This window comes from Topomyia yanbarensis, chromosome 2 (assembly GCF_030247195.1).
Source record: "Topomyia yanbarensis strain Yona2022 chromosome 2, ASM3024719v1, whole genome shotgun sequence".
NCBI classification, from domain to species: Eukaryota; Metazoa; Arthropoda; class Insecta; order Diptera; family Culicidae; genus Topomyia; species Topomyia yanbarensis.
The window spans coordinates 309,683,292-309,698,725 of record NC_080671.1 but is presented as its reverse complement, the minus strand read 5'-3'; the positions used below and the strand labels follow the sequence as shown (position 1 = coordinate 309,698,725).

At 39.4% G+C, this 15,434-nt stretch overlaps 1 protein-coding gene across 1 annotated transcript; it reads right to left on the bottom strand.

Annotated features, from left to right (window-relative positions):
• Positions 1 to 3,311: 3,311 nt before the first annotated feature.
• LOC131680523 (uncharacterized) lies at positions 3,312 to 7,868 on the bottom strand. Its single transcript, XM_058961237.1, has 2 exons — positions 3,932 to 7,868; positions 3,312 to 3,586 (listed from the first exon to the last, which is right to left on the bottom strand). The coding sequence occupies exons 1-2, from the start codon at positions 7,866 to 7,868 to the stop codon at positions 3,312 to 3,314; spliced, it is 4,212 nt and encodes a 1,403-aa protein (XP_058817220.1).
• Positions 7,869 to 15,434: the final 7,566 nt, after the last annotated feature.

Below are 15,434 nucleotides of genomic sequence, written 5' to 3'. Positions count from 1 at the left end.
AGCGTTTCGTTTTGAAGTACAACTTAAAACATGTGGTTGAAAGTGGCAACGTTGGAATTAAGATTCCCGTATATATTGAGAATGATTATATAGATGTAAGGTTATATGACCTATCACCTCGTACCCCTCCTGAGTCAATTGCAAAATGCATGTCGCAATACGGAGAAGTAGAATCCGTTACACCTGATACTTGGAGAAACTTCTTCCCGGGTACTCCTAACGGCGTTTTTGTAGTGAGGATGCGGGTTGAAAGGCCTATTCCCTCCTACTTGGCAATAAAACTCAAAACTCACGGAACTACAATTATGCAAACTACGCTATGCATACATGAGGGGCAAACTCCTACGTGCAAATATTGTAATCAGTCAGCTCATCATGGACAGCCTTGCGTGAAAGATGCAGAGGAAAATGCATCTCAACCGATTGCCAACTCATCTACGGCAAACCAACCTAAAACAGAGTTTTCAATTCCAATGCCTGAACCACAAATGGTGGCCAAATTTGTGGCAGCTGTTCAAACCATAATGACAACCGCAAAAGAATCATCCAGCACCCCAAAAGCAACTGTAAGCAACATCGGCAACGAATGCAGTAACAATGACGACGGATTTACACTGATCAACAATAAGTGCAAGAAGCAAGGGAGAACTTCTGATCCCGGACACCAAACCGGCTTCGACCGGGACGTGAAAAACAAGAGAGAATTAAACGACCCCCCTGACGCTGTTTGCCAACAGACCTCGTGAAAAAAGGTCTCCGCTCGCAATAAAAAGTTGCGCGCACGAGATCCAATTAATTAATTCTTGTTTGCATTTTTTTATTTTTACATGTATTGTAAACGTATAAAAGATCCACGGCTCCGTTAAGCTACCGCTATGAGCCGTGTCAAATAAACGAATTAAAAAAAAGCCACTTTGCATACTTTGTTTTTCCAAAAATGATCTAGACTGTCTTTTGAAAAAGATCAAACTTTTTTACCAATTTAATTCAAAAGGCTATAGTCTAAAAACAACAAATCCTACAAAAAAGTGCTGTAGGAGTGATTTGCACAAAATTAGTTAAATTTTTGAATAAAATATTGAAAAAATTCTTCATCGACTCCTACACTGAAAAAAATCGGTTTTAAAAATTTAAAGTCGATTTACATTCTTTAATTTGATGAAATTTTGTTCCAAGATAGGTAATTATGTTCCCTAACTACCGTCAAAAATTCAACTTGGGCACTTTTAAGGAAAAAAAGTTATATGAATGAAAAAAAATCCTTGTCCAAACTAAAATTATTTTTTCAGTGTATTTTTATCGAAAACTAAACCAATGAAAGTCAAAATCATCTCAGAAACCAATTTCTGAACTGCTAGTTGCCTGATACATGCAAAAAGAATTTGATATATATTCTAACAAACTTGAACGAGGGCAAAGATAATCCATTTAACATCATCGATATATGCGAGATTTAACTAAATACCACTTGGCCGTGTACGAAGAAGTATCTTGTCTATGTACCCGCCTGGGAAGTAGAGATTGATGGCGTAGGGGCCTTAATTGCGAAGTATGGGGTTCTAAAACGTCGTTTCCATGCTCAAAATTAATAGCGCCTAAACCGTTAACTTCAGGAGTATAGTTTGTTCGGAGAAGTTCTTGACATTTTGATTGCACAAATACAGGAATATATTGTTTAGTGATTAATTCAACTATAAGTGATTATTTCCAAAAATATTTAAGATAGATATCTCTTGTTTTCGGCAAAGTTGTAGAAAATATTATTACAAGAGAAATTCCGGAAGACACCTGTTGTGCCAGCAACAGAGAAACGGGCTCCGTTATTTTAAATTCTTTATTCACTCGAATTAAAATCTCCTGCAAATTCATAATAGGAATTTTAATTATTTATCTTTGCAGTTGCGAAGGACTTACGTTTTGTAGGTCTCTATCTCTCGTTGTCCGGAACGGGAGAAGCCTGGGATAACGTCAAGGAAAAATATCCTTAGCTTTCAGGCCGATATAGCGCGATTGTCGAACGCAGGCAAAGCTAACCCCAACTACTCGCAATCCTGAACTTAATACAATATTAGTTTTGAATCTTCAATGAATTACAAATATTATTACCTTGATTATAAAGTTTAAATATAGCGATATCAGTGATCGAACTTGGTCGAACGATTAGAAATATATAGACTAAATTCCAAACTAATTGTCGTTACCAAAAAACCTCGTGTAAACTCAGCAGGCGGACTCAAGGAAATGACACTGCAGACAACGTTTGCTTCCTCGTCCGATGACATTTGTTGTCTTTCATCCCTATTCGTCAGGTCAAGGTTTCTGGATACAAGGTGCGTTGTCGCACGAGGGGTGCGCGCAACAATCCCCCCCAGTAGTTGGACCCTGGTTCAGGCTACTTAAATTTGCACCGACGTCAAGTACCGCCAACTTCACTGCCGGCCTTTCGTAAAGTCCTGAAGCCGTCTGGACCGTCGCTGAACGTACTTGTCCGTCCTTAGATGGTTTTACTGCTACTACTCTCCCCTTCGGCCAACAATTTCTGGGTAGGTTGGGATCGACTATGATCACAATATCATCAACGGCTATTGGCTTAGTCGGTAGGAACCATTTAGTTCTACGAGTGATCGTAGGCAAGTAATCTGACACCCAACGTTTCCAGAACGTATTCGCTAACATTTGTGACACTTTCCAGGTTTGACGTAGAGCCGTGACACAATCGTTATATGGAACTAGCGGCTTTGACCCATTTGATGACCCAATAAGAAAATGATTGGGTGTTAAAGCCGGGGACGACTCGTGATCGATCGGTACGTGAGTTAGCGGTCTGCTGTTGATAATATTTTCAATTTCCAGTAGAGTGTTCCTCAACACCTCGTCCGTGGGAAGCCGTGATGGTCGAATTTCCGCAAGAATTTTTTTTACCGATTGGATTAGTCGCTCCCAGCAGCCACCCATGTGCGGAGAAGCTGGTGGGTTAAAGCTCCAGGAGGTTTCAGGTGTTGTAAACTCTGCGATCATCTTGTCCTGATCTAAATCAGCGAGTGCCCTTTTCAGCTCTTTATTAGCTCCAATAAAGTTTGTACCACGATCGCTTATTATTTGAATGGGAGTTCCTCTTCGCGATATGCAATTCTGAATAGCCATTATGCATGAGTCCGCTGACAGCGAATGAGCCAACTCGATGTGAACTGCCCGAGTTGTTAAACAGGTCATAAGGACACCCCATCGTTTCTCCGATCGACGACCAACTACCACGGTCATGGGGCCAAAGTAGTCCACGCCCATGTAGGAAAAGGGACAAACATAAGCTGCTAATCGGACCTTTGGTAGATTCCCCATAGCTGGTGGATTAGGCTTCGCAGACCGGATCTTGCAGCGTTGACACTCTTGTCGAACTCTCCAGCATACAGTATGTACGCGCGGAACGTAGTACTTTCGACTGACTTCATTGATGAACGTTCTCTGACATTGATGATGATACCGCTGGTGAACTTCTTGCAGGATGAGCTTTGTGACGATGTGGTCACGTGGTAGTACAACAGGATAGTTTGTATATTCTCCAGCGAAATCGCTTTCATCAATCCGACTGTGAATGCGCATAACACCGTTGTTGTCCATAAATGGACATAATTTGTAGAGCCCACTTTGCTTGGGTAAGTTCCTTTGACTAGTCGCGTCGTTTTTCACTGACAGAATTTTAATCTCTGTTCCGTAGACCTTTTCTTGAGCTCGCTTGAAATGAAACCTTTCTGCTTCCACTAGTTCCTCGCGTGTAAGTGGACCTATGACTGCCCTTTTTTTGCTTGTTTGCGCCTAACATTTAAAGGAAACCGTTGAACGAACGCTGTTAGGCGGACCAGATGTTTCCAGCTAGAAAAGCTTTCTGGCTGTAAGATATCGCCTGACAGGTTTTCAGAATGGAATAACAAACTCGATCGAATCTCCTCGATTGTTGTACCAACGTTGTTTGACGACTCCGGCCATCCAGATTGTGGTCCCCAGAGAAATGATGGTGCTTTGAACCAGCGACCGTTTTCATCGAGGTCTGGCAAGCGTTGCCATTTCGTGGCATCATCGGCGACGTTTAGTTTCCCAGGTAGCCATCTCCACTCTGTGATGTCGGTGGATTCTAAAATTTCTCCCACACGGAAGGCGACGAACTGCGAATAGCGACGATGGTCGGAGTGAAGCCAGCACATGACATCGCGTGCATCGGTCCAAAAGAAACGTCGGGTGATTTCAAAGGTGTGACTCTGCTGAATGTTCTGAGCCAAACGCACTCCGATCACCGCTGCCTGCAGTTCAAGACGAGGGATTGAGATAAATTTCAACGGAGCCACTCGCGTTTTGGCTCCCACCAATGCACAGTGAATGTGATCGTTCTCCTCGAAACGAAAATACGAGACGGCAGCGATCCCAGTTTCGCTAGCGTCCACGAATGTATGCAGCTCGATTGTTCTTCGGCTACTATTACTGTTGAAGCTATGATAGCATCTAGGAACTCGCACCGACTCTACTTGCGGTAGAATTCTCAACCAGAGATTCCACTTTTCCACTTCCCTTTCACCAATCGATTCGTCCCAACCTGTTCCGGTTCTCCAAATTTCCTGAAGAAGCGTTTTCAAAAACATCATGTAGTTCGCTATCAGACCGAGAGGATCGTAGGTGGACATCAGTGTGCTTAGAACTTCACGTTTTGTTGGTCGTTTCGCTCCAGAGAGCAACTCCTGGTTGCGACCTGTGGCCACTTTATATCGAAACTCATCGCTAACAGTGCTCCACCACATTCCTAGAACTTTCTCGAAGCCAAGATCGGGATGTGTGTCCAGGCTCTTCTCTGAAGTTGGTCTGACATCCAGAGCTTGTAGTACTGATGGTGAATTCGACATCCAGTTTCGCATCTCAAAGCCGCCCTGCTGATGGATGAAACGGATGTTCGATGCTAGCTCAATCGCCTCCTCCTCAGTATCAACACTAGCAAGCATATCGTCAACATAGTGTCGATGTCGGATCACCTCTACCGCGTTAGGATATTGCTGCTCGAACCGTGTCGCATTTTTGTTCATTATGAACTGAGCACAGCTGGGAGAGCAAGTTGCTCCAAACGTCATAACTCTCATGACGTATTCGCTGGGTTCGCCGGTCTTCATATCATCGCACCACATGAATCTCTGGCAGTGTTGGTCAGCGTCATTTATCAACACTTGGTGATACATTTCGCGGATATCACCACATATCGCCACTCGACGTTCTCTAAATTTGTATAGTACTGACGGTAGGGATGTCAGCAGATCCGGTCCCTTTAGGAGAACAGAGTTTAATGAGACCCCACCAACAGTCGCTGCAGCATCCCAAACGATGCGTACTTTACCCGGTTTATTTAGATTGAATACCGGAAATATAGGTAAATACCATACGCGGTCTGTGGGCATCATAGATTCATCTGGTGTTAGCTTTCGGATGTATCCTTTTGTTATATAATCAGCAATCTTATTTTGCAGTATGTTTCCCAATTCAGGTTCACGTTGCAATCTCTTCATAAGGCAGTGATGTCGCCGTATTGCCATTGGCTTGCTGTCCGGAAAGCGCACGTCGTCATATTTCCATAGGAGACTTGTTTGATAGCGACCGTTTTTTAATATTGTGTTACAACGAAGACTCTTCATGGCTCGCTCGTCTTCTGAAGAAAGCAATGCCTTTTCGGGTTTGACGATTCCCAAGCTTTCAAGAGCAAAGTAGTTTTTCACGGCGGCGTCAAGATAATTGTCCGTGGGAACGTTGTCGTTGTATGAATGGGAGCATATGTGGTAGCTACGAGCAGGTCCAGCAACGGCAGCGTGTATCAAACTAGTACCATAAACCATCCACCCAAGACGCGTTTTTGCTGCTATCGGTTCATGTTCGTTCCCTTCACGACTGCGCAGCGGATGTACGACACGTATGTTATTCATACCAATAAGGATTCTGGGTTGAACATCAACGTATGAGTCCACTGGTATTCCCTTAAGGTGGCTATATTTTCTTGAAAGCTCCTCGGCCGACAAGGATTGAGTGGGTAAATTTAGCTCCTTTACTGTATAGACGTCAGAAAGAAGGTACTTTCTGCTGGAGCTGCGGGACCCCGATATGTCCATCGTGATTTTAATGGATGAATCCTCGTAGCGGCAGGTATCGGCAGTCCAGCGCAAGCATAGCGGGTGCTTTTCTCCGTGAAGGTTAAGCTCAGTTGCAAGGCTTTCCTCTAACAAGGTTAGGGATGATCCGCAGTCTACGAAGGCGTAGGTGTTTATGGATAATCCCTGGTTATACAGCGTCACGGGAAGGTATTTGAATAACACGGACCTTCCGTTCACACGGTGAGTATTGCAGGCAAAATCATTGAAAACCGGATTGCTAGGGCTGTTCACATTTGCTTGTGTTTGGGTAAGCTGGGCATTGTCGTATTTATCTTTGGCATCGTTATGAAGCAGACGGTGGTGTTTGTAAAGGCAGCCGTTTTTTCCGCATGGTTTCCCAAATTTACATAGACCTCTATGAGCTCGTAAGCAACAGCGACATAGCTTGTGTTCCTGCAGAAGGGCCCACCGAGCGGAGTGATCTGAACGCGCAAACTGTTTACAACTCTCCACTGACGTACAACTTCCTTGGCAAATAGTACATTCGGCGCATGCCGGTTCACTTGATAGTGATTCTAGCGCGTTTACGGAATGAGCGTTAATAAATCCGTCGTCTTTTCTTCCCCGCCGAGAATTATTTTCGGTGACATTTGGTAGGAAAGGTACTGTCACCATACTGGCAGCTTCTGCTAGAGTATACAACCAGTCACTGAACTCGGTAAGTGTGATCCGCCGCAAGTTTTGGCGATGGGTTGCCCAGGTGAGTTTAATCATCGGCGGCAGTCGATCCACTAGGTTTTGCAGGAGAGAGATGTTACAGAGGTGTTCCTCTAGGTTGCATGCCTGCACTGTAGCCACCATATTACGTACCGCTAGAGCGAAATCAACTATCGAATTCAATTTATCCGCTCTTGGTGATGGTATTTGGTTTATCTTCTGCACTAATGAGTAGACAATGATTTCAGGCCGACCGAATAGCATCTTAAACGTCGACATCACGTGACCCAAGTTCGAAGGATGTAGAAGCTGGCATCTGACGGCCTCTAGAGCTTTACCTTTAAGGCATCGCTGCAGCCGAGCCATGTTTTCCTCGGATGTGTACCCGCACAATCGTGTTGTATTCTCAAAGGTAGCGATAAATAGGGGCCATTCTTCAGGGTTACCACTATATATAGGAAGCTCTTTAGAAACAGCGTGGCGGGCAGCGATTTGGCTTTGATTAAGCAATGCTGCTTCATTCGCTGTGGCTGTTTCGAGCAAATGATCCTCGGGATGAAGTATGGGAGCGCTTGGACGCGGTGGTAGAGGAGATGAGTGATGTTGGGGTCGAAGAATCGTGGTGTCAGCACCCGCTGTTGCAGCTCCGATCGTCATCATTAGTTGGTACTTTCTTCGAAGGCATCTTCTCTCAAGTGCGTATTCTTCCTCAAGCAGTTGCAGTTGCAGCTCTGCTGGCAACTGGGATGTTGGAGCGCCTTCGTCTGTTTGTTTTCCATTAGCTGAAAACGATACCTGTGGCGAGGTGGGTATAGGTGGCACATTATCCGCATCGGGTTCATCATCCGTAGGAGCTGGAACACTCCGGCATTTCGAGCATCTCCACTCATGATTCGCTATGTCATGAGTCACACCTACGCAGTCGAAGTGGTACCACATAAGGCATTCATCGCAGCTGACCATCATACTGTTGTCAGGAGAGTTACAAAGAGGGCAGCTTTGTTCTGGAGGCGGGCAAGGTTTTTTCCCTGGCATTTTGTTACGGCTTGTCCGGAAAACGAGATTTTAATAATGTTGTGCCAGCAACAGAGAAACGGGTTCCGTTATTTTAAATTCTTTATTCACTCGAATTAAAATCTCCTGCAAATTCATAATAGGAATTTTAATTATTTATCTTTGCAGTTGCGAAGGACTTACGTTTTGTAGGTCTCTATCTCTCGTTGTCTGGAACGGGAGAAGCCTGGGACAACGTCAAGGAAAAATATCCTTAGCTTTCAGGCCGATATAGCGCGATTGTCGAACGCAGGCAAAGCTAACCCCAACTACTCGCAATCCTGAACTTAATACAATATTAGTTTTGAATCTTCAATGAATTACAAATATTATTACCTTGATTATAAAGTTTAAATATAGCGATATCAGTGATCGAACTTGGTCGAACGATTAGAAATATATAGACTAAATTCCAAACTAATTGGCGTTACCAAAAAACCTCGTGTAAACTCAGCAGGCGGACTCAAGGAAATGACACTGCAGACAACGTTTGCTTCCTCGTCCGATGACATTTGTCGTCTTTCATCCCTATTCGTCAGGTCAAGGTTTCTGGATACAAGGTGCGTTGTCGCACGAGGGGTGCGCGCAACAACACCATATATCCAACATTAATAGTTTTCGAGTTATGGAAGACTCCTTAAATTACATTTTTCATTTTAACTCTTCAGTTAGTCTCCTACGTTCTTGGAATCTTCCACAAAATTGTTTGCGATGTCGAATCGCACATTCTGTTGTATTTAAAAAGATATTCCAAATTTTGTAATATTTTTAGGGTAACCACCACCTTAAATAACCTGCGAAGGAGAGCAAACAACATTATAAGAGTGTTATGTTCAAAACAAAATGCCATCGCAGGGGTATAAAATGAAACATTCGAGAGCACTGCAACGAGCAGCTTTATCTTTTCATGGTAAATTACATAGAACACATTCATCGATAACATGCAATGTATATGATTTTCATCTCAAAGATCGAAGTATAGATTTAAATATGTTTATTAATGTTAATATTGTCTGTTTAAATTCGATATCAATGTATTTCAACTTTTACTCCCGATGATGACTAAGTGTTTTCATAAAATTTGAACGGTTCACCAAAATATCTGAAGCAACGTGTTACAAACCTAACAAAGAATGTGAAGTTATGATTTCGCTTTAGAGCGAAAAACTGGATGTGCGTCTAACTACCTACATTTTGTATGCTTTGAGATCGTACGCGTAAACTGGTCGATTGTTGACTATCGTACTCTCATTCGTTTGAACCTACATTGTGAACAGGAGACTTTTATCAAGCTCCACTATAAATGTCACGAAGGACATAAATAAATATCAAAATACTAATTATAATTGTAGCAAACCTACTGGTGGAATTTTTTCAAGCTTCTCAGTATCCACTGATTTGTTGAATTTCGATGAATATGTTCTATGTAATTTACCATGAGGAGATGAAACTGTTTGTCATAGTGCGCTTGAATGTTTCATTTTGTACCCCTGCGATGGCATTTTGTTTTGAATATAACACTCTGGGAGACTTGAATCGACAAACAAATCAGCCACTATATGAATATAAAAAGCTTATACTTTCAGCAAATTATTTTGTTAACGGGTTATTTAAGGTGGAAGTTACCCTAAAATATCGAAAAATTTGGAATATCTTTTTAAATACAACAGATATAAAGTTCATTGTTCCGCAAAAATATACGACACCACAAATAACTTTGTGGAAGATTCCAAAAACGTATGAGAATGACTAAAAAAGTTATCATGAAAAAACTAATTCTTCCACAAAACATGTTCCATAGCTCGAAAACTATTAAAGCTAAATATATTGTATCTTTGTCAATTTCTTTTGTAGTAATATTTGCTACAAATTTGCCGAAGACACACAGTTTCTATCTTAAGTAGTTCAGGAAATAAATTTTATATATCACTTACAGATTAATTGATAACTGAACAATATATTCCTGTAGATGCGCAATCATAAAGTCAAGAACTTCTCCGAACAAACTATACTGCTAAAGTTAACGGTTTAGACACTATTAATTTTGAGCACGAAAATGTGTTTATAAAAACGTTTTCGAATAGCTATAACTATGGGGTTAGACTTCTTCATATAAATATCTAATGGTTTTTCGTTCTAATCATTGAATGCAATTTATTCTGTTTAATTTTTTTTCTTTTATTTTTCATTTTATAAATTCTTTTTAATTTGGTTATTTCATTCATTTTATCGATTTTAATAATTTATCCCATATGTTTTATGTTTTATTTAGGGTAAGGTGGGGCATATCCGACCAAGTAAATGGTTTTGGCTGTAAAATAATAATTTTGCATCGGATCAAGTCGTGTTATATATCAAATTAAAGATTAGACTTCTGGGACTGGGACAACTTTCTATGCATAGCATTTTATTCGTATCTTGGAAAAATTTTGAGATATTAGCGTTTTACGAAAACGTTCATTTTTTCTGTTTTCATAAATGGTAGGGTAAACCCGACCGCCAATGTTTTTGGTTGATTTAGTACATACATTACCCAAATTTTATGCTTTTTCAATGATAAATGAATGAATGTTATGTTATTAAATTGTAACATGAAGAAAATGGAATTCAATCTTGGAATGTCAAAATAACGAGCAGTACCATTGGCATCGGAGCAATTGCTCGACGAAAACTATATTCATCACGTTTTGTGTCTTTCGTTTGTAATTATGAACCATTGCGCAAAAAAATAATTAGTAATAACAATAAAAATATTTTTCAATTTGATAAATAAACATTTTCTTAGCGAAAAAAGCGGTCGGATTTGCCCCACCGCGTCATTTTTCATTACGATGCAATTCAAAAAAATATTAAAAAAAGTTGGACTAAGTTCTTCTATGCACTTCGTTGGACTTTAAACAAAGAATTGAAATCCACTTACATTTTTTATGCAATCACTTTAACAATCAGAAATATACTGTAGTTAATGATGCACAAAAATCAAATCAAAAGTTGTAAAAACACGCTTATAATCGTTTGAGCATCTTAATGTAAACTATAAAATTACTGTCATACCTCCATTATGATTATTTTCGATGCTCTACACGACAACATTGACATTAGATCGCTTGGTGCTTCTGATTTTCGATAACAGAGGGGGGTCGGGTTTACCCAACGGTTGGATTTGCCCCACCTTACCTTATTTTATATAGTGTATTTGTTTTTTCCTTATTTTGTTTATTTCATATTTCTTTTCTGTTCATTTTATTTTTTTATTCATTAATTTTATATATTTTATTTGTTTAAATTATTTTCTTGCTTTAGCTTAAGTTTTTTATATATTTTATTCATTTTAAGATTTTCATCTAACTTTTTATTTTATTCATTCCATTCATATTATTCATTTCATCCATTATTAATTTCATTCATTTAATATATTTTGTTCGTTTTATTCATTGTATTCATATTACTTTCTTAATTTCATTCATTTTATGCATTTTGTTAATTTTATTCATTTTGATCTGAATCAATTTGTTTTAGTTATTCTACTAATTTGATTTATATTAATCATTCATATTTTAACCAATTTTTGCGCAAATATTTTTTTGATTTCATAATTCATTAGTTTTATTCGAAATATTATTCATGCTGAATTCGAAACTGTGTTCATCCCACCACTAATTGTGTGCCTACTTCGCAGAAATTCTGCAAACTAATGAATGATCCCCAGGTATCTGCTACGCCGCCATGATTTCTATGCCAACATCTAAAACGTCGCGTTAGGGTCGATCCACAAGAAGCAGAATCAATTTCATTCGACACAATTTTGTGATAGCCGAGTTCGTTTAATTTGTTGGTCACTATGGTGTAGATTTTTGTTTTTCACCGACTTGTCCAAAACAACACATTTCTTCAATTAGCTATCCAATATTTTCACTTTTTAACAAATGTCTAAAAATTGTGTCATGCCGTACGGTATCTAACTAATGAAAATCGAGCTTCGAACAAAACAAGCAGAACAATTCGAACTGTCCGTGGGGCCCATAATTTATGTGCCCGCTGAGATGTTGACTTATGTCAGTTCAATACAAATGGGATAGGGGTGCCATATACGTGATGATCCCACAGTGATATGTGCAAGAAATATCACATCTCATTGTTAGGTGGATTAAGTCGGTTTTTTATGAAAAAATATAGTTTCAATATCCTTTGAATACTTGACAGGTCAAGTTTCTGTGAAGTTTGTACTTAATTTGACAAATATTGACTTGATTTGGTTACCTGTTCATTTTACCCACGATTCCCCTACTGCACACGTGAATTCAAGAGAAAAGCTTCCTGAAATTGAATACTTTACGCTGACGTCACAAATGAACTCGGGTAATCATTTTTGACAGTTCGCTTGTAGGGGACTTGTGGGTAAAATGAACAGGGGGAGGGGGGTAAAATGAACAGGTAGCCAAATCAAGTCAATGTTAGTTAAATTTAGAACAAACTTCACAGAAACGTGACCTGCCAAGTATTCAAAGGATATTGAAATAATTTCTTTTGATAAAAAGCTGTCGAATGTGAAATAAATATGGTTAAAACCAAAATCGGCATTCATGTTTGTCGCTGATGTTAAATTCGGCATGTAGAATATAAGGTGTTTTGTGGTGAAATTTTATTTTTATTGAGAAAATGGTGTTACATGACAGTAGTTGAACCTCTTGCAGATATTTCACAGCAATAAGTAGGGATCAGGACAAATCGGCTCAATTGGAACGGCTGTTAGAAAATAAAATGTCTTAGGGGGTAAAATGAACAGGTTGTAGTGGGGGTAATATGAACCATCTTGCTGCTCCAAGTACCAAGCCTCAAAATTAATCACTAAGTTTAAGTTACTATATCTTCACTGTTCTCCAACAGATCCTTAAATTTTAAACACCTATGGATAACCCCAAGTTTGTAGATGTGTTTCCATGTCACAGAATTGTAAATTGGTTAGTATTACATGAAAATTTAATTTTTCCGTGACAAGTTTTTTGCCTACAAAATGCCTTCTGTGTATGCAATGCCCATGAGCAGCTGGGACATCAGCATTGCTCGGAAATTGCTTTTCAACGCTAAGCATGGCATACATACAGAACATTTTGCAGGTCACTAGAAGGTGTTCATTTTACCACCAGCACATGTTCATTTTACCCACACGCTATAAACTTGTCTCTTTTTTGGACATGTTTTAAAATCAAGAATAATGTTTGAAAACTTGTGTTTATGTCGAAATATTTTCACCAAATATGTACATAACAAGAAACGTATGAGGTGATTGTAGTATCTCAATTACTTATTAGTTAGAAAATAATGACTTTGCTTAACGTGTTCATTTTACCACCAGTTCCCCTACTGTTTACATGGACTTAAAATTTTTTTTGTGATTTGCTACCAAGGCATCTAGTCATCCACAAAATTTCCATCCATGTAAACAGTACTAGTTAACTGTCAAGAGGTTAACAGTGGCAGTAAAGAACCTAATTGATCCGCATACAAGATGATAGCATGAGTTTCTCGCTAGCATTCCCGCTAGAGATCTTGTTTCATTCGGGAGCGAACGAGGAAGAGCGCTAGGCATGTTATTTGTTCACGCCCACGAACGAACGGGCTCAATGTACTTCTCGCTCGTTTCACAACACTGATTGATACATCAACTCCAGTCGGTGGTAACAGTTCCATTGAGTTCACTTACCTTTACAACAGCGCAGTCAATTACAAAACGTGCAGTTCATCGAAGCTACTCACTAAACTCACGAAGTGGTCGTACCCTGGAATAAGAGTCGAGGGCCGAAAAAATGCAGTCTGCCATGTTAGCAATATAGGAAATGAAACGAATGTCATCAGAAAGGAAACAGGTCTAGTTTTCTTCCAAACATTTTGTAAGTATATTTTTGTAGTTATTTTAGTTACAAATTACAGTACATACATATTAATATAATTTCAAATATAATATTTGTTTCAGTAAAGTTATGCTGTCTTTTTTTACTTTCCTCTTAGTCGCCTTTTTGTCGTCGTCTTTTAGATTAGAAAACAAATCAAATTGCCGTTAGGAAATGAGTCAACCGAGGACATTTAATTTCAATTGTACGGTTTGTTTTTTATTCATCGGATGTGGAATAAATTACAATCTGGGAAAGTTGCACTTTGTTGTTAGCACCTTTTGATAGCAACTTTCCTAGTTACATAACATCAAATCATAAGCCTAGAATACGTTTGGTAACTGCGGTTTCATTTTCTTTTGTTCGTGTGACATTTGCAGAGGTAGTTGAGTTTCAAGTTTTTCTTCATTTTTATTGACATCCCACCTAGTCATGTGTGTGTATGTGGCTATGCTATTTATAAAATTTGATAAATTGTGGTTTGCTGCGAGGTTTATTGAAAATATTTTTTGTTGAGGTAGATTGGCGGCAAGTATTTTTGCGCATTTGCGGCTAAAATACTTTGGTTCTTTCATGTGACTAGAGCTCGAGCTTGGAAGGCCTTTCACCGGATGTTTTGATGAATAAATTTTATACTTATTGAACTATAGCTTTTGTCGGTAGGGGGATTGCCGCAACGTTTCCAAGGTACTGGGAGCATACATTTCGACGTTTTGTTAGGCGGAAATCTTTTCCCAGGAATTTAATCAATGTTGGGCATGATGGTTTTGCTTTCACTCCCCTGCACATATTTCTGCTGGCGGCCTCGGTCTGCTCGAGATGTCACTTCCAATTTTTATTCTTTAGGTTTGATCGCAACCGTTTCTAGTTCGCCGTTTTCTGTATCAGCTATGGCGTACATATTACTGCGACGTCTTGTTCACTACCTCAAACCACCCCTCACGCTTTTATCTACAATGTTTAGCTTTTTATTGGCAACCATTTTTATCTGTTTCTGACATTGCACATATTGCCATTACATGTTACGCAACATAAGGAAGAGGAAAGAAAAATATTGGTTTTTTTCACCTGTCCCTGTTGCTACATCTAAGAGCACAAGTTGTACGTCTCTTAACTGGAACAATTTCCTAATAAATTTAGACTTCTAGTCTGCGTCATAAATAAAACGCAGCAGACAAGAAATATAAATAATGAAAGGTTGAGACAAATTTGTTTTCCTTTGCAACGGTTCTAACCGATCTCTCGGTAGCAGAAACGATAAGGACACCCTCAATTTTCACCGAGGCAATTCCACGAGTACGACTTAATTCACAATGATGATTTTTTTTATTCAGTCAGTGGGCTGCTCAATGACAAGTCGCTTGACGATAATTAGATCGTAGTAATTATCGGACTTATCCTCGATGATAGTAGGTTTTAAGCACTGTTTTCTTATGTATTACAACAACCGTACTGAATATTCCAACATCCTCCGAATTCAAATTTAAGAAACGACAGCTAATATATTAAACATTAGTTTTCAGTAGTTTATGAAATGTTCTTTATGACAACTTGTAATGCTGTCAACTACGTTGAATCTGTTAATTGAAGCAACGTCCAATTTAAGCATCAAGGTACACCGTTTCTTTGCGTTTCCCTGTCCAATCGCTTCCCAAAT